This window comes from Papio anubis, chromosome 2, assembly GCF_008728515.1.
Source record: "Papio anubis isolate 15944 chromosome 2, Panubis1.0, whole genome shotgun sequence".
NCBI classification, from domain to species: domain Eukaryota; kingdom Metazoa; phylum Chordata; class Mammalia; order Primates; family Cercopithecidae; genus Papio; species Papio anubis.
In genome coordinates, this window is record NC_044977.1 from 87,948,604 (window position 1) to 87,969,285 (window position 20,682).

General features: G+C 40.4%; 1 protein-coding gene across 40 annotated transcripts in view; it reads left to right on the forward strand.

The window, feature by feature from the left end:
- The window catches only part of PBRM1 (polybromo 1), a 151,468-nt gene that overhangs the window by 86,369 nt on the left and 44,417 nt on the right, over positions 1–20,682 (forward strand). For 37 of the 40 annotated variants that reach the window (XM_017955406.2, XM_021934344.2, XM_031663298.1 and 34 more), the window contains 2 exons: positions 18,849–19,034; positions 20,262–20,419. In XM_017955406.2, coding sequence (XP_017810895.1) covers positions 18,849–19,034; positions 20,262–20,419 — 344 coding nt within the window. The remainder of the gene's footprint in view (positions 1–18,848; positions 19,035–20,261; positions 20,420–20,682) is intronic. The other 3 variants (XM_021934345.2, XM_021934330.2, XM_021934340.2) reach the window with 1 other exon arrangement.

A 20,682-nucleotide genomic window follows, 5' to 3' on the forward strand; every position in this document is an offset into this window, starting at 1 on the left:
AAACAATACAAAGAAATCAGAAAAACAATTCAGGATATGAATGAGAACTTTATCAAATAGATACCATGAAAAAGAACTAAAAAATTCTGGAACTGAAGAATTTATTGAATGAAATACAAAAGATATTTGAAAGCTTTAGGAACAGACTATATCAAGCAGAAAAAAGAATTTCGGGAATTGTTGACAGGTCTTTTGAAATAGTAATAACCCACTCAGAGAAAAATAAAGAATGAGCAAAGCTTGGTAACATAAGGGACACCATAAAGTGACCAAGTATTCAAATTTTCAGTATTCCTGAAGGTGAAGAGGAAATTTTAAAAGGTTGAAAAACCTGTTTAGTGAAATAAAGGATGAAAACTTTCTAAGTGTATCAAGAAATTTAGACATCCAGTTACAGAAGAGTCGAAGATCCCCAAATAGATAAAATTCAAAAAAGTCTTCCCAATGGTACATTACTGTCAGAAGTCAAAGATAAGGAGAAAATCCTAAAAACAGTAACAGTAAAGTATCTAATATCTATCAAGGAGTTCCCTTTAGGTTAACAGTGGCTTTCTCAGCAGAAACCTTACAGGCCAGGGATAATGGGATGGTATATTCAAAGTAATAAAATAAAAACTGCTGGCAAAGGATACTATACCCAGGAAAATTATCTTTTGCAAATGAAGGAGAAATAAAGTCCCAGACAAGCAAAAACTGAGGGAATTCGTTACCACTAGATTGGTCCTACAAGAAATGCTTAAGGGATTCCTACATTTAGAAGTGTAAGACGGTAACTACCATCATTAAAAGACATGAAATATGAAAACACTGGTAGAGCAAACATACAAAAAAGGAAGAGAAAAAATTCACGTTACCCACTACAGAATACCACCAAACCGCAATGATAAACCATAAGAGAGAAACAAAGGAACAAATGATATACAGAATAACCAGAAATCAAGTAATAAAAAAACAGAAATAAGCTCTTACATATTAATAATAACGTTGAATATAAATGGATTAACTTTCCACTTAAAAGACATAGGCTGGGCCAGGCACAGTGGCTCACACCTGTAATCTGAGCATTCTGGGAGGCCAAGGCAGGTGGATTACTTAAGGTTAGCAGTTCAAGACCAGTCTGGCCAACATATAGTGAAACCTCGTCTCTACCAAAAAATACAAAAATTAGTTGGACGTGGTGGCACGTGCCTGTAGTTCTAGCTACTTGGGAAGCTAAGGCAGGAGAATTGCTTGAACCTGGGAGCTGGAGGTTACAGCAAACCAAGATTGCACCACTGCACTCCAGCCTGGGCGATAGAGCGAGATTCTGTCTCTCAAAAAAAAAATATATAGACTGGCTGAATGTATTTTGAAAATATGACCCAACTATATGGTGCCCACAAGAAACTCATCTCACCTGTGAAGACACATAGACTGAAAATAAAGAGTTATAAAAAGATATTTCATGCAAATAGAGACCAAAAGTGAGCAGCAGTAGCTTGCTTATATCAGATAAAACAGTCAAAACAGTAAAAAGAGACCCAAAAAAGGTCATTACATAAAGATAAAGGGATCCGTTCAGCAAGGGGATCTAACAGTTCTGAGCATATATACACTCAGCACCAAAGCAGCCAGATATATAAAGCAGATATTATTATATCTAAAGGGCAAGATAGATTGTGGTTGAAGTCCACAACCACAATAGTAGTTGTGGACTTCAACATCCCACTATCAGCATTAGATCATCTAGACAGAAAATTAACAAAGAAACACTGGATTTAAGTTGCACTTTAGAACAAATGCATCTACCAGACATCTACAGAACATTTTATCTAACAGCTACAGAATGCACATTTTTCTCATCAGCACACAAAACATTCTCCAGGATAGACCACATGTGAGGACACAAAACAAGTCTCAACAAATTTTTAAAAATTGAAATTAGGCTGGGCTCACACCTGTAATCCCAACACTTTGGAAGGCCAAGGCAGGCAGATCACTTGAGCTCAGGAGTTCAAGACCAGCCTGGGCCACATAGCAAGACCTCATCTCTATCAAAATAAATAATTTTTTAAAAAATTGAAATCATATCAATTATCTTCTCAGACCACAATAGAAGAAAACTAGAAATCAATAACAAGAGGAACTTTGGAAACTGTACAAATACATGGATATTAAACATGTTCCTAAAGGACCATTGTATCAAGGAAGAAATTTAGTAAGATAAAAAATTTTATTGAAACAAAACTTGAAACACAACAGAACCTGTAGGATACAGCAAAAGCAGTGCTTTTTACAGTAGGGAACTTTACAGCAATAAATGCCTAAATCAAAAAAGTAGAAGCATTTCAAATAATCTAATGATTCACCTCAAGGAATTAGTAAAGCAGCAACAAACCAAACCCAAAGTTAATAAAAAGAAAGAAATAATGAACAACAGAATTCAATGAAATATACCTAAAAAAATACAAAGGATCAACAAAACAAGAAGTTGGTTTTTTGAAAAGAAAACAAAACTAGTAACTCACTTGCTAAACTAACCAGTAAAAAGAGAAGACCCAAATAAAATCAGAAATGAAAAAGGAGATACTAAACTCATACTAGAGAAATACAAAAGACCATTAGAGACTATTATGAACAACTGTACGGTAACAAACCGGAAAACCTAGAGGAAATGGATAAATTCCTGAACACATACAGCCTACCAAGACTGAGTCAGGAAAGCGGACTAATAATAAGTCAGGAGATTGAATCACTAATAAAAAGTCTCCCAAGAAAGAAAAGTCCAGGACTGAATGATTTCATTGCCAAACTCATTCTACAAAGGCCAATATTACCCTGATGCCAGAACCAGACCAGGATGCAACAATAACAATGGAAAGAAAACTACAGGCCAGTATCCCTGATGAACATAGATGCAGAAATTCTCACCAAAATTCTTGCAATATGAATCCAACAGCATATTTTTTTTAAATACACCACAATCATGTGGGATTTATCCCAGCAATACAAGGATAGTTTAAAATATCCAAAAAATAAACATGATGTTTCACGTTAACAGAATGAAGGACAGAAACCATATGATTATCTCAATACATGCAGAAAAAGCATTTGATAAAATTCAGCATCCCATTCATGACAGAAACTCAACAAATTAAGCATAGAGGGAACATATCTCAATAAAGGAACTGAGCACAGTAGCACACACCTGTAATCCCAGTGCTTTGGGAGGCTGAGGTGGGAGGATCAACTGAGACAAGGAGTTTAAGACCAGCCTGGGCAATATAGTGAGATCTGACTTTACAAAACAAAAAATTAACCCGGCAGTGTGGCATATGCCTGTAATCCCAGATGGCAATTCCAGAAGCTGAGGCAGAAGGAGCCCCACGAGTTTGAGTTTCCAGTAAGACTCTATCTGTAAAAATAAATAAATAAGTTTTAAAACATGATAAAGGCCATATATGACAGATCCACAACTAACATCATGCATGATGAGGAAAAGCTGAAAGCCTTTCTTTCTTTTTTTTTTTTTTTTGACAGAGTTTCCCTCTTGTTGCCCCAGGGTGGAGTGCAGTGGCACGATCTCGGCTCGCTGCAGCCTCCTCCGCTTCCAGTTTCAAGCAATTCTCGTGCCTCAGCCTCCCAAGTAGCTGGGACTACAGGTACCTGCTGCCATGCCTGGCTGATTTTTGTATTTTTAGTAGAGACAGAGTTTCACCATGTTGGCCAGGCTGATCTTGAACTCCTAACCTCGTGATCTGCCCACCTTGGCCTTGCAAAGTGCGGGGATTACAAGCATTAACCACCATGCCCTGCCTGAAAGCCTTTCTTCTAAGAACTGGAAGAGGTCAAATATCCCCACTTTCACCACTCCTATTCAACATAGTACTGCAAGAGAATCAGTCAAGAGAATGAAATAAATTGGAGAAAGGAAGAAGTCCAATTGTCCCTCTCTGCTGATGATATGATCTTATATCTAGAAAAACCTAAAGACTTGATTAAAAAAAAACTCTTCAGTCTGATAAATAAATTCAGTGACTTGGAGAATACAAAATCAGCATACTAGTAATGAGCTAGCTGAGAAAGAAATCAAGAAGGGCACTTTGGGAGGCTGAGGCAGGCAGATCACTTGACGTCAGGAGTTCAAGAACAAACTGACCAACATGGTGAACCCTCTTGTCTCTATCAAAAATAAAACAATTAGCTGGGCGTGGTGATGCACACCTATAATCCCAGCTACTCACTAGGCTGAGGCAGAAGGATCCCTTGAACCTGAGAGGCGCAGGTTGCAGCGAGCCAAGATCGTGCCATTGTACTCTTGCCTGGGCAACAAGAGCAAATGTCATCTCAAAAAAGAAAAAAAAAAAAAGAAATCAAGAAGGCAATCCTATTTATAGTATCCACCAAAAAAAAAAAAAAAACCCTACAAATAATAATGAGGTGAAAGATCTCTATAAGGAAAACTATAAAACACTGATGTAAAAAACTAAAGAGGACACAAACAAATGGAGAAACCCCATGCTCATGGATCTGAAGAATTAATATCATTAAAATGAGCATACTACCCAAAGCAGTCTGCAGATTCAATCTCCAATTTCTATCAAAGTACCAATGTCATTTTTCACAGAAATAGAAAAAAATTCAGGCCAGGCACAGTGGCTCACGCCTGTAACTCCATTTTGGGAGGCCGAAGCGGGCGGATCACTTGAGGTCTGGAGTTCAAGACCAGCTTGGCCAACATGGTGAAAACCCTGTCTCTACTAAAAATACAAAAATTAGGCCCAGCACTGTGGCTCATGCCTGTAATCCCAGCACTTTGGGAGGCTGAGGCAGGTGGATTACCTGAGGTCAGGAGTTCGAGACCAGCCTGACCAACATAGAGAGACCCTTGTCTCTACCAAAAATAACAAAATTAGCTGGGCCTGGTGGCGCATGCTTGTAAATCCCAGCTACTTGGGAGGCTGAGGCAAGAGAATCACTTGAATCCAGGAGGCAGAGTTTGCGGTGAGCCAAGATTGTGCCATTGCACTCCACCCTGGGCAACAAGAGTAACATTCCATCTCATGCTGGGTGTGGTGGCTCACACCTGTAATTCTAGCATTTTGGAGGCTGAGGTGGGTGCATCACAAGGTCAGGAGATCGAGACCATCCTGGCTAACATGGTGAAATGCTGTCTCCACTAAAAATACAAAAAATTAGCTGGGCGTGGTGGCAGGCACCTGTGGTCCCAGCTACTTGGGAGGCTGAGGCAGGAGAATGGTGTGAACCTGGGAGGCGGGGCTTGCAGTGAACAGAGATCACACCACTGAACTCCAGCCTGGGCGACAGAGCGAGACTCCAGCTCAAAAAAAAAAAAAAAAACCTCCATCTCAGAAAAAAAAAAATACACACACACACACACACATTAGCTGGGCATGGTGGCGAATGCCTGTAATCCTAATTACTGGGGAGACTGAGACAGGAGAATCACTTGAAATCGGGTGGCAGAGGTTTCAGTGAGCTGAGATCACACCACTGCACTCCAGCCTGGGCAACAGAGCAAAACTCTGTCTCTAAGTAAGTAAATAAATAAAATTCTAAAATTATTTTTAAATCCTAAAATTTGAATGGAACCAAAAAAAGGCCTGAATAGTCAAAGCAATCCTAAGCAAAAAGAACAAAGCTGGAGGCATCACACTACCTGACTTCAAAATATATTACAAGGCTAGAGTAACCAAACAGCACAGTATTGGTATAAAAACAGACATATAGACCAATGAAAGTGAATAGAGAATTCAGAAGGGAATCCACATATTTATAGCCAAGTGATTTTTCAACAAGGGCACCAAGAACATGTGTTGCGGAAGGACACCCTCTTCAATAAATGGTGGTGGAAAAATTGAATATCCAGAGGCAGAAAACGAAACAAGGCCCATATCTCTTACCATATACAAAAATCAACTCAAGATAGAGTAAAGACTTAAACATAAGACCCAAAACTATAAAACTACTAGAAGAAAACAGAGAAGACACTTCAGGACATTGGTCTAGGCAAAGATCTTATGGCAAAGGCCTCAAAAGCACAGACAACAAAAATTGACAAATGGGATTATATTAAACTAAAAGGCTTCTGCACAGCAAAGGAAACAAGACAGTGAAGAGACAGCCTGCCCAATGGGAGAAAATATTTGCAAACTGTTCATCTGATGAGGGACTAATATCCAGACTATACCAGGAATTCAAACATCTCAACAATAAAAAACAATAATTGTAATAATAATCCCATTAAAAAGTGGGCAAAGAACATGAACAGTTGTTTCTCAAATGAAAGCATATAAATGGTTAATATGCGTATGATAAAATGTTCGATATGACTAATCATCAGTGCAAATCAAAACTACAATGTGATGTCACCTTGTTACCCCAGTTATTAAGAAGACAATAAGTAATAGATGTTGGCTAGGATGCAGAGCAAAGGGAACTGTTATACATTGTTGATAGGAATATAAATTACTACAGTTACTATGTGAAAACAGTATGGAGATTTTTCAAAATACTAAAAATAAAACTACGTGATCTAGCAAGCCTACCACTAGGTGTTTATCCAAAGGAAAAGAAATTAGTATATCAAAGGGATACCTGCATTCACGTTTATAGAAGCACTATTCACAGTAACAAAGATACGAATTCAACGTAAGTGCCCATCAATGGATGAAAGCATAAAGAAAATGTGTGTGTGTGTATATACAATGGAATATTGTTTGTCCATAGCAAAAATAAAATAGTGTCATTTGTAACGACATGGATGGAACTGCAGATCATTACCTTAATCGAAATATGCCAGACACAGAAAGACAGATTTTGCATGTTCTCAATTACATGTGGGAACTAAAAAAGTTGATCTCATGGAGTTAGAGAGTAGAATGATTGATACCAAAGACTGAGAAAGATGGGTGGGATAGAGATGAAAAGAGCAACAAACTTGGAGTTAGAAGGTACAAGTTCTAATATTTGACAGCAGAATAGGGTGACTGTAGTTAGCAACAGTGTATTGAATGTTTCAAAGTAGCTAGAAGAGAGAACTTAAAATGTTCCCAACACATAGAAAGGATGGTTACCCCAAATACCCTGACTTGATCATTACATGTTCTATAAGTGCAACAAAATGTCACGTCTCCCATAAATATTTATATTATATATCAATGAAAAAACAAAAATTGTGATTGTAATTAATATCACTGAAATGCACACTTTACGTTGGTTCAAATGGCAGATTTCGTTATAGATTTTTTATCACAATTGAAAAATGTATTTAAAAATAATACATCCATGAAATATTAATGTTTTTATAAAAATATTTTCATCATATACAAGTGAAATTGACAGTAAAAACATTTTTTTTTTTTTTTTGAGATGGAGTCTCACTGTGTCGCCCAGGCTGGAGTGCAATGGCGCAATCTCGGTTCACTGCAAGCTCTGCCTCCCGGGTTCACACCATTCTCCTGCCTCAGCCTCCCAAGTAGCTGGGACTACAGGCACCTGCCACCACACTTGGCTAATTTTTGTATTTTTAGTAGAGACGGGGTTTCACTGTGTTAGCCGGGATGGTCTCAATCTCCTGACCTCGTGATCCGCCCGCCTCGGCTGCCCAAAGTGCTGGGATTACAGGCATGAGCCACCATGCCTGGCTGACAGTAAAATTTTTTTAAAAATTTGATTTGCATTTCCCTGACGTTTATAGTTATGTTGAGCATTTTATCATATGCCTGTAGACCATCTATATGTTTATAGTTAGATAGGAAAAATAAGTTACTAGTGTTCAATAGCACTACAGACTGACTATAGTTAACAACAATTTATTTTATGTTTTCAAATAGCTAAAAGAGTGGATTTTGAGTCTTTTCAACATAAAGAAATGATAAATGCTTGAGATTATAAATATGCTAATTACCCTGATTTGATTGTTATACATTGTGTCCATGTTATTGAAATATCACACTGTACTCCATAAATATGTACATTTTGTGTGTGTGTGTGGTGGGGTCTCATTCTGTCACCCAGGCTAGAGTACAGTAGCACGAACATGGCTCACTACACCCTCAACCTCCTGAGCTCAAACGAGTCTCTTGCCTCAGTCTCCTGAGTAGTTGAGACTAGAGGCATGTGCCACACCTGCCTTTTTTTTTTTTTTTGAGATGTAGTCTCGCTCTGTTGCCCAGGCTGGAGTGCAGTGGTGTGATCTCAGCTCACTGCAGCCTGTGCCTCCCCAGTTCCAGCAATTCTCCTGCCTCAGCCTCCTGAGTAGCTGGGATTATAGGCATACACCACCACACCCAGCTGATTTTTGTATTTTTAGCAGAGACGGGACTTTGCCATGTTGGCCAGGCTGGTCTCTAACTCCTGACCTCAGGTGATCTGCCTGCTTCCGCCTCCCAAAGTGCTTGGATTACAGGCATGAGCCACTGCACCTGGCCTAATTTTTTAAATTACTTGTAGAGACTAGATCTTGCTGTGTTGCCCAGGCTGGTTTCAAACTCCTGGGCTCAAGGGATCCTCCCTCCTCAGATTCCCAAAGTGCTGGGATTGCAGACATGAGCCACATGATTATTATATGTCAATGAAAAATAACAAAAGCCCAATAAGTGGTATATGCATACAATGGAATATTATCCCACCGTAAAAAGGAATGCCATCCTTTTTCATGCTATGTAAATGAACATTGAAAACCTTATGATAAGTGAAGTAGGCCAAACTGAAAAGAACAAATATTGTTTGATTACACTTTTTTGAAGTATATAGAATTGGCAAATTCATAGGGACAGAAAGTGGAATAGAGGTTGCTAGGGGCCAGGTTGCAGAGTGGAGAAATGGGTAATTATTGTTTAATGATTAAAGTTTCTGTTTGGTGTAATGAAAAAGTTTTGAAAATAGTTTGTGGTTATGGTTGCACAACACTAAATTATTGCCAGTGAATGGTACATTTTAAAGTGGTCAGAATAACTGTTTTGTATTATATGTTTTACTACAATTATTAATATCTAATAATGTAATATACCAAAAACCATTGAACTTTAAATAGGTGAATTATGTGGTGTGTTAATTATATATGAGTTGTTTTCCATTCAGAGAAATATTAGAATACAAAGTTGAAGAAGTCTCCCAGAAGTAGAACAACATTGCTCTATCTCCTAATTCTTGGTATTATATATATAATTTTTAGAAGTTCTGCCAATTTTGGTGAAAACTGTTATCTAGCAACTGATTAATCAAGTGGATCCCTGTGTCATACACAGCAGATCTATAAGGTTCTTTAATTTTTTTTTTTTTTTAGACGGAGTTTCACTCTTTTTTGCCCAGGCTGGAATACAGTGGCGCGATCTCAGCTCACCGCAACCTCCGCCTCCCGGGTTCAAGCGATTCTCGTGCCTCAGCCTCCCGAGTAGCTGGGATTACAGGCATGTGCCACCATGCCTGGCTAATTTTGTATTTTTAGTAGAGACAGGGTTTCTCCATGTTGGTCAGGCTGGTCTTGAACTGCCGACCTCAGGTGATCCACCCGCCTCGGCCTCCCAAAGTGCTGGGATTACAGGCGTGAGCCACCGCGCCCGGCCAGATCTATAAGGTTCTTGAGAATTTTATACCAGCAGTATAAAGGAAGAAAAAGATAACTGACTGGGCGCAGTGGCTCATGCCTGTAATCCCAGCACTTTGGAAGGCTAAAGCGGGTGGATCACCTGAGGTCAGGAGTTCAAGACCAGTCTAACCAACATTTATTTTAGTTGAAACCCTGTCTCGACTAAAAATAAAAAAACTAGCCGAGTGTGGTGGTACACGCCTATAGTCCCACCTACTCGGGAGGCTGAGGCAAGAGAATTGCTTAAACCTGGGAGGCAGAGGTTGCAGTGAGCCGAGATTGCACCACTGCACTCCAGCCTGGGCGACACAGTGAGACTCTCCCTAGTAGCTGGAACTACAGGTGAGTACCACCACACAAGGCTAAGGTAGAAGGATCGCTGCATCACTTGAGCCCCGGAGTTCAGGGTTGTAGTGAGCTATGATGGTGCCAGTACTCTGAAACCTGGGTGAACCCTGTCTGTAAAAAACAAAAAAAATTCTAATATCTCTGTCCCTTTCAGTAAACTGATAGTGTTACTGCTGGTATAAAATTCTCAAGAACCTTATAGATCTGCTGTGTATGACACAGGGATCCATTTGATTAATCAGTTGCTAGATAACAGTTTTCACCAAAATGGGCAGAACTTTTAAAAATTATATATATAATACCAAGAATTAGGAGATAGAGCAAGATGGCCCAATAGAAGCCTCCACCAATTGTCCTCCCCAGGAACACCAAATTTAACAATTATCTACACACAAAAAAGCACCTTCATGAGAACCAAAAATCAGGTAAACAATCACAGTACCTAGTTTTAACTTTGTATCACTGAAAGAGGGTAGAAAACACGGTCTTGAATTGCTGGCACCACCCTTCTCCCATACCCCAGCATCAGCTGTATGGCACAGAGAATCCTTTTGCTTGCGGGAGTTAGAGCACAGTGATTGTGGGGTTTGCACTGGAACTCAGCCGATGCGTACAGAGGAAACATTCAGGCCAGTCCTCATCAGAGGGGAATTGTCCAGCCCAGTGGACTGGACAATTGTCAGAACTTGAGTTCCAGCAAGCCTTGCCACTGTGTGCTAAAGGGCTCTGGGGTCCTAAATAAACTTGAAGGGACGTGTAGGCCACAAGGACTACAACTAGTAGGCAAGTCCTAGTGCTGTGATGGGCTCAGAGCCAGTGGACTTAGGGGGCACATGACATGTGAGACACCAGCAGGGTAGCCAGTTGTCATATGTCAATGAAAAATAACAAAAGCCCAAAAAATGATATATTCATACAATGGAATATTATCCCACCATAAAAAGGAATGCCATCGTTTTTCATGCTATGTAAATGAACGTCTGCCTCTGCCTCCCAGGTTCCAGCAATTCTCCTGCCTCAGCCTCCTGAATAGCTGGGATTACAGGCATGTGCCAGCTGTAATCCCACCCCTCCCCAACCCTGGGCAACTCCAAAAAAGACTTCTTCCTTCCCCTTGAGGAGAGGAGAGGGAAGAGTAAAGAGGTCTTTGTCTTGCAGCCTAGATACCAGCTCAGCCACAGTAGGATAAGGCACTGGGCAGAGTCCTGAGGCACCCATTCCAGGCACTAGCTCCTACGCAGCATTTCTAGACATGCCCCTGGGCCAGAAGGGAACACACTGCCTTGAAGAGAGGGACCCAGTCTTGGTAGAATTCATCACCTGCTAACTAAAGAGCCCTTGGACCCTGAATAATCAGCAACACTAGCCAGGTAGTAGGCCTGTAGGATACATTTCTTTTCTTTTTTTTTGAGATGGAGTCTCGCTTTGTCACCAGGCTGGAGTGCAGTGGCACAATCTCAGCTCACTGCAACCTCTGCCTCCCGGGTTCAAGCGATTCTCCTGCCTCAGCCCCCCGAGTAGCTGGGACTACAGGCGTGTACCACCAAGCCCAGGTAATTTTTATATTTTTAGTAGAAATGGAGTTTCAGCATGTTGGCCAGAATGGTCTCGATCTCTTGACCTCATGATCCGCCCTCCTCGGCCTCCCAAAGTGCTGGGATTACAGGCGTCAACCACCGCGCCCAGCCACAGTCCTACAATTTATATGGAACCATAAAAGACTCAGAATAGCTAAAGTTATTTTGAGCCAAAAGAAAACTGAAGGAATCACATTACCTGACTTCAGTTTATATTACAGAGCTATATAGTATCTGAAACAGCATGGTGCTGGCATAAAAACAGACATATAGACCAATGGAAAAGAGTAGAGAACCTAGAAACAAATCCTTACATCTACAGTGAACTCATTTTTGACAACAGTGCCAAGAACATACATTGGGGAAAGGACAGTCTCTTCAATAAACGGTGCTGGGAAAACTAGATATCAGTATACAGAATAATGAAATTAGCCCCCTGTCTCTTGCCATATACAAAAATCAAAATGGATTAAAGACTTAAATCTAATGCCCAAAACTATGAAACTACTAGAATAAAACTGGACTAGGCAAAGATTTCTTGAGTAATACCCAACAGTCTCAGGCAACCAAAACAAAAGTAGATAAATAGGATTACATCAAGTTAAAAAGCCTCTGCACAGCAAAGGAGACAAAGTGAAGGGACAACTCACAGAATGGGAAAAAACGATCTGCAAACTACCCATCTTACAATGGATTAGTAACCAGAATGTATGAGGAACTCAAGCAACTCCTTAAGAGAAAATCTAATAATCCAGTTAAAAAGTGGGCAAAAGACCTGAATATACATTTGCCAAAAGGAGACATACAAATGGCAAACAGGTATATGAAAAGGTGCTGAACATCAGTGATCATCAGAAAAAACAATGAGATATCATCTCACCCCAGTTAAAATGACTTTTATCCAAAAGCCAGGGCCTGATACCAGTTCCCCAGAGTTGGAGCACACAGTCCAGGAGTCCTGAGCTGAGCCTTGGCCCCCTAAAATCCTCTAGAAACTAAGCCCATCAACTGAACCCATCTTATACCACAATCAAACACCCAAGGTCATCAAATAGGATAAAAGAATGAAAAAAAAAAAAAGCCAAAGGATAGCAACTTTAAAGATTGAAGGAACATTAGCCCACAAAGATGAGAAAGAACCAGCACAAGAACTCTAACTACTCAAAAGCCAGAGTGCCTTCTTTCCTCCAACATCGCAATTCAGGAAACCCAGAGAATCCCCACAAAATACTTCACAAGATCTTCTCCAAGACACATAATCATCAGATTCTCCAAGGTCAAAACGAAAGAAAAAATGACAGGTCACCTTCAAAAGGAAGCCCAGAAGACTAACTGTGGACTTGTCAGCACAAACCCTGCAAGCCAAGAAGAGATTGGGGGCCTGTTTTCAACATCTTAAGGAAAAGAAATTCCAACCAGTAATTTCTATCCGGCCAAACCAAACTTCATAAGCAGAGGAGAAATAGAGTCCTTTTTCCTCAAGCAGATGCTGAGGGAATTTTTTACCACCAGACCTGCCTTGCAGTAGCTCCCAAAAGAAGCACTAAATATGAAAAGGAAAGACTGTTACCAGACACTACAAAAACACACTTAAGTATATCAACCAATGACACTGTAAAGCAACCACACAAACAAGATTGCTTCCAGCTAACAACATAATGACAAGATCAGATCCACACATATCAATACTGACCTTGAATGTAAATGGGCTAAATGCCCCAATTGAAAGAAACAGAGTGGCAAGCTGGATAAACAAGCAAGATATAATGGGATGCTGTCTTCAGGAGCCCATCTCTCATCCCATGAGACCCATAATGACACCCACAAGCTCAAAATAAAGGGATGGAGAAAAATCTACCAAGCAAATGGAAAACAGGAAAAAGCAAGGGTTGTAATGTAATTTCAGACAAAACAGACTTTAACAAAGACCAAAAAAGACAAAGGAGGGCATTACATAACGGTAAAGGGTTCAGTTCAACAAGAAGACTTATCCTAAATAATATATGCACACAAAACAAGAGCACCCAGACTCGTAAAGCAAGTTCTTAGAGACCTTCAGAGAGACTTACACTCCCACATAATAAAAAAAGAAAAAGGCCTGGGTATAGGGGCTCATGCCTGTAATCCCAGCACTGTGGGAGGCAAGGCAGGAGGATTGCTTGAGCCTAGGCCTTCAAGACCAGCCTGGATAACACAGCAGGACTTCACCTCATCTCTTAAAACTCCCACCTAATACTGGGAGACTTTAACACCCAACTGACAGTATTAGACTATCAGAGCAGAAAATTAACAATGATATTCCGGACCTGAACACAACACTGGGCCAAATGTACCTGATAGACATCTAGGGAACTCTCCACCCAAAGATGAACAGAATATGCATTCTTCTCATTACCAGATGGCACATACTCTAATATCAACCACATAATTGGACATAAAACAATCCTCAGAAAATGCAAAAAAGGAAAATTATACCAACCACTATCTTGGACCACGGCACAATAAAAATAGAAATCAAGACTAAGAAAATCACTCAAAACCATACAATTATATGGAAATTAACCAACCTACTCCTGGATGACTTTTGGGTAAATAATGAAATTAAGGTAGATATCAAGAAGTTCTTTGAAACGAACAAAAACAAAGACACAACATACCAAAATCTCTGGGACACAGCTAAGACAGTGTTAAGAGGGAAATTCATCACACTAAACACCCACATCAAAAAGGTAGGTCAGTGACCGGGCATGGTGGCTCATACCTGTAACCCAAGCACTTTGGGAGGCCAAGGAGAGTGGACTGCCTGAGGCTAGGAGTTTGAGACCACCCTAGCCAACATGGCAAAATCTCTTCTCTACTAAAAATGCAGAATTTAGCCAGATATGGCAGTGTGTGCCTGTAGTCCCAGCTGTTCGGAAGGCTGAGGCACAAGAATCACCTGAACCCAGGAGGTGGAGGTGGCAGTGAGCCGAGATTGTGCCAGCGCACTGCAGCCTGGGTGACAGAGCTAGACTCTTGTTTTCTTTGTTTTTTTTTTTTTTTTCTAAAAAAGCTGGAAAGATCTCACATTAACAACCCAACTTTGTAACAGAAAGAACTAGAAAAAACGAGCAAACCAATCCCAAAGCTAGCAGAAAAAAAGAAATAATCAGAGCTGAACTGAAGGAGACTGAGACAGGAAAACCATTCAAAAGATTAACAAATCTAGGAGTTGGTTTTTTGAAAAAGTTAGTAAGATGGTCCGCTAGCTAGACTAATGAAAAAGAGAGAAAATCCAAGTAAACACAATTAGAAACAACAAAGCGGATGTTGCCACTGACCCCTCAGAAATACAAATAACCAGGAGATACTACTATGAACACCTCTGTGCACACAAACTAGAAAATCTAGAAGAAACAGATAAATTCCTGAACACATACACCCTCCCGAGGCTGAAACCAGGAGGAAATTGAATCCCTGAATAGACCAATAACAAGCTCCAAGATTGAATTAGTAATGTATAGCCTAGCAACCAAAAAAGGCCCAGGACCAGGTGAATTCACAGCCAGATTCTACCAGATGTACAAAGAAGAGCTGGTACCATTTCTACTGAAACTGTTCCAAACAACTGAGGAGGAGGGACTCCTCCCCAGCTCGTTCTTTGAGGCCAGCATCTTGATACCAAAACCTGGCAGAGACAACAGAAAAACTTTAGGCAATATCCTTGATGTTCATTAATGCAGAAATCCTTAAGAAAATAACTAGCAAACCAAATCCAGCAGCACATCAAGTAGCTAATCCACCATGGTTAAGTAGGCTTTATCCCTGGGATGCAAGGTTGGTTCAGCATATGCAAATCAATAAATGTGAATTCATCACATTAAAAGAACTAAAGATGGCCAGGTATGGTGGCCCATGCCTATAATCCCAGCACTTTGGTAGGCCGAGATGGGTAGATCACCTGAGGTCAGGAGTTCAAGACCAACCTGACCAACATGAAACCCTGTCTCTACAAAAAAATACAAAAATTAGCCAGGTGTGGTGGTGCGCACTTGTAGTCCTAGCTATTTGAGAGGCCGAGGCAGGAGAATCACTTGAACCCAGGAGGCAGAGACTGCAGTGAGCCAAGATCACACCACTGCACTCCAGCCTGGGTGGCAGAGTGAGACTCCATCTCAGAAAAAAAAAAAAAAAAACCCTGGTGCGGTGGCTCACGCCTGTAATCCCAGTACCTTGGGAGGCTGAGGCGGGTGGATCATAAGGTCGGGAGTTCAAGACCAGCCTGGCCAAGATGGTGAATCCCCATCTCTACTCAAAATACAAAAATTAGCCCGTCACGGTAGTGGGCACTTGTAATCCCAGCTACTTGGGAGGCTGAGGCAGGAGAATTTCTTGAACCTGGGAGGCAGAGGTGGCAGTGAGCCAAGATGGTGCCACTGCATTCCGGCCCGGGCATCAGAGCAAGATTGTATCAAAAAAAAAAAAAAAAAAAAAAGACCGGGCGTAGTGGCTCACGCCTGTAATCCCAACACCTTGGAAGCCCAAGGTGGGTGGATCACGAGGTCAGGAGTTCAAGACCAGCCTGGCCAAGATGGTGAAACCCCATCTCTACTGAAAATACAAAAATTAACCAAGCATGGTGGTGGGCACCTTGTAATCCCAGCTACTCAGGAGACTGAAGCAGGAGAATTGCTTGAACTTGGGAGGCGGGGATTGCAGTGAGCCGAGATCGTGCCATTACACTCCTGCCTGGGAGACAAGAGCAAGACTCCAGCTCAAAAAAAAAAAAAAGAACTAAAGACGACAACTACATTATTTCAATAGATGTAGAAAAGGCTTTTGGCATGTTAAAAACTCTAGATAAACTAGGTATTAAAGGAACATACCTCTAAATAATAAGAGCCATCTATTACAAAGCCACCCAACATCATACTGAAATGACCAAAAGCTGGAAACATTCCCTTTGAAAACTGATACAAGAGGCCGGGCGCGGTGGCTCAAGCCTGTAATCCCAGCACTTTGGGAGGCCGAGGCGGGCGGATCACGAGGTCAGGAGATCGAGACCATCCTGGCTAACACGGTGAAACCCCGTCTCTACTAAAAATACAAAAAAAAACTAGCCAGGCGAGGTGGCGGGCGCCTGTAGTCCCAGCTACTCGGAGGCTGAGGCGGGAGAATGGCGTGGACCCAGGAGGCGGAGCTTGCAGTGAGCCGAGATCGCGCCACCGCACTCCAGCCTGGGCGACACAGCGAGACTCCGTCTCAAAAAAAAAAAAAAAAAAAACTGATACAAGAGAAGAATGCTGTCTCCCACCACTCCTATTCAACATAGTATTAGAAGTCCTGGCCAGGGCAGTCAGGTAAGAGAGAGAAATAAAGGGCATTCAAGTAGGAAGAGGGGAAGTCAAACTACATCTGTTTGCAGATGATATAATTCTATATCTAATAAACCCATAGTCTCAGCCCAAAAGCTCCTTCAGCTGATAAACTTCAGCAAAGTATCAGGATACACAATCAGTGTACAAAAATCACTATCATTCTTATACCAATAGCAGCCAAGCCACGAGCCAGATCAGGAACACATTCTCATTCACAACTGCCACAAAAAGAATAAAATACCTAGAGATACAGCTAACCAGAGAGGTGAAAGATCCCTACAATGAGAATTACTCACTGCCCAAAGAAATCAGAGATGACAGAAGCAAATGAAAAAACATTCCATGCTCATGGATAGGAAGAATCAATGTTATTAAAATGGCCATACTGCCCAAAGCAATTTACAGATTCAGTGCTAATCCTATCAAATCACCAATGACATTCTTCACAGAACTAGAAAAACTATTTTAAAATTTAGATAGGCACAGTGACTCACGCCTGTAATCCCAGCACTTTAGGAGGCCAAGGGAGCCGGATCACTTGAGGTCAGGAGTTCAAGACTGGGTGACAGAGTGAGACTCCATCTAAAAAAAGAAAAAAAAAAAAATGTTTCCAGAAGAATAAAATAAATAACATTTAAAATGGTGATTATTAGCTCTTCCGTTTATGGGAAATTAACCTAAGGAAGTAATCAAAAATTTGGGCAAAGCCTTATCCTCAATAAAAACCTTATGATATTTGCAAATGATAGCTTGTACTGGAACTTTTTTTTTTTTCTTTTTTTGAGACAGAGTCTTGCTCTGTCACCCAGTCTGGAGTGCAGTGGTGCAGTCTTGGTTCACTACAACATTCACCTCCCAGGTTTAAGCGATTCTTCTGTCTCAACCTCCCAAGTAGCTGGGACTACAGGCACCCACCACCATGCTGGCTAATTTTTTTATATTTTTAGTAGAGACGAGGTTTCACCATGTTGGCCAGGCTGGCCTTGAACTCTTGACCTCAAGTGATCCGCCTGCCTCGGCCTCCCAAAGTGCTGGGATTACTGGCATGAGCTACTGCTCCCGGCCTGTACTGGAACTAATAAGTTTTACTTAACAAAAATAAAAGTCGGCTGGGCACAGTGGCTCACGCCTGTAATCGCACAGTTTTGGGAGGCTGAGGCGGGCAGATCTGAGGTTGGGAGATCGAGACCAGCCTGACCAACATGGAGAAACCCATCTCTACTAAAAATACAAAATTAGCCGGGCATGGTGGTGCATGCCTGTAATCCCAGCTACTCGGGAGGCTGAGGCAGGAGACTCGCTTGAACCTGGAAGGCGGAGGTTGTGGTGAGCTGAGATTGTGCCACTGCACTCCAGCCTGGGCAACAAGAGCGAAACTCCATCTCGAAAAAAATAAATAAAAATAAAAGTCATTTTGAAAAAAGCATTTCCTGTCAGGGCAAGTGTTCATGATATATTAAATATATATACATATATATATAGTTTATTGTAGAATATACATATTCTATATTTCTTCAATTCTATGACTGCATTAAATGTGTCATATTTGTGTAATAACTTGTTAGTGAAATGAAACACATTGAGAAGCCTTAAGGTGGAAGTGAAGTATATCAGAGATTATCTCTAGAAATACCTGATTTGAAACGACGTATGTACTTCTTTGTGCCTTTCAATATTATCCGAAATGACCATGTGATCATTTATTAGTAAGATGATGTTTTTATTCTATACATCCTTTGTGTAGTTACATATTCATTTAAATTAATGATGGTTGTAATTCAAAAATACAGTTTTGAGTAGAGGCTATTAGGAATGTGAAGATCATACTGTTGCTGATTCCTGCCTTCGCACGTTGCAAATGGAATTAAATGTATTGAATGTATTATTAGTACGTGTTGTTTGAATCCTACATCTGACTCCAGCATCCCTTTGGTGAGTACTTTTTTCCTTTATTTATTTATTTTTTTACCTAAGAAGCTGAAAAGAGTGAAGATTCCTCTGGTGCTGCAGGCCTTTCAGGCTTACATCGCACATACAGCCAGGATTGTAGCTTTAAAAACAGCATGTACCATGTTGGAGATTATGTCTATGTGGAACCTGCAGAGGCCAACCTACAACCACATATAGTCTGTATTGAAAGACTGTGGGAGGATTCAGCTGGTAAGTTTGTTTTAAATCAAAGAACAGTTTAGTGAGATATGACTATTTGACTTCTCCTTGCTCCTCAGGGAAGAAAATTTTAACTCAGATATCTTATGCCTTTCCATAATAATTATTCAATATATCAATAAATGTAAGTAAGCACCCATCATATGAAAAACATAGGACCTATTGGGCAGTGTCATAGTTGAGTCAAAAGAAATACAGCTTCTTAAGGTCTGGTTGAAATTCATTCGTTCAGTTGATACTTATTAAAAACATACTTTGAGCCAACCTTTCTGTGGAGTGACAGAGATTCAAAAGAACAAAAAGTTCATGTTTTTCCCTTGCAAAACTACTCCAGTAAGGAAGATTATGATCAAAAAAGAAATTATTATAGAATGACATGCCTTGGCTTGGCATTTGTTTTCAAAAAGGCTTTCTAGAACAGTTGCCTTTAAATTGAGACATAGAGTATGCATAGAAGTTAATGAAACCAAAAGTTGGTGGAAATGTGATCCAGGCAGTCCAGTTCTTTGAGCTGTTTATCACATGAAATACTTTTGTATTCCTTCACCAGAGAGGTAAATATGTCCTTCAGTAGTATATGTATACCCTTACTAAAGTGCACAACTCTAGGTATGTACTAACCAGAGCACAGTGGAGCAGGTCTCATCACCTGTCCTCCTCATTATATATTTTATATGGCTTTTAATATGAAGAAGAGCCTGGGTAACATGGCAAGACCGCTTCTCTAGAAAAAATAAGAAAATTAGGGCATGGTCGCACTTGCTGTGGTCCAGGCAACTTGAGAGGCTGAGGCAGGATGATCACTTGAGCCCAAGAGGTTGAGGGTGGATATATATATGAGGGGGAAAAAGTAGCATGCATTTTTTAGGCCTCATTACACTTTATTATTTTAGAGTATTATTTCTCCTATGGGTAATTATATTAAGAAACTGTAGCTGTAAAAATAAGCACAGTGCTAGGTTCAGATCATGGCAGAATGGATTGATGGTATATTTCCTAATTTTGCAAAGAATGTGTGATTTCTGAGCTGGACACAGTGACTTATACTTGTAGTCCCAGCTACTCAGGAGGCTGAGGTTGGAGGACCACTTTGGCCCAGGAATTCAAGTACAGCCTGGGCAACATTGTGAGACCCAGTCTCTTAAAAAAAAAAAAAAAGTGATTTCTGTTAAAAATGATTTTCTTTCTCTTCCCCCTCCCCCACCCCCCATTTTTGAGGTGAAAAATGGTTATATGGCTGTTGGTTTTACCGACCAAATGAAACATTCCACCTGGCTACACGAAAATTTCTAGAAAAAGAAGTTTTTAAGAGTGACTATTACAACAAAGTTCCAGTTAGTAAAATTCTAGGCAAGTGTGTGGTCATGTTTGTCAAGGTAAGAAACTCATTAAACCCCAAAGTATCACTCATTCCCTAGGAATAAAATTTTAAAACACAGAAAATATTGATATTTACAAAATTAGGAACTCTGTTTTAAACTGTTTTTTCAGCTGTGTCTGTATAGCTATATGTAAAGATTTGGGAAGGAATTAACCTGAACTTGGTTGTGAAAGACAAGTTGCTGCTTACACTATTTGGCTGTAATGCAATTAGGTTAAGTTTTTAATATTGACAGGCTAATTTTTAAGTATGGTGTTT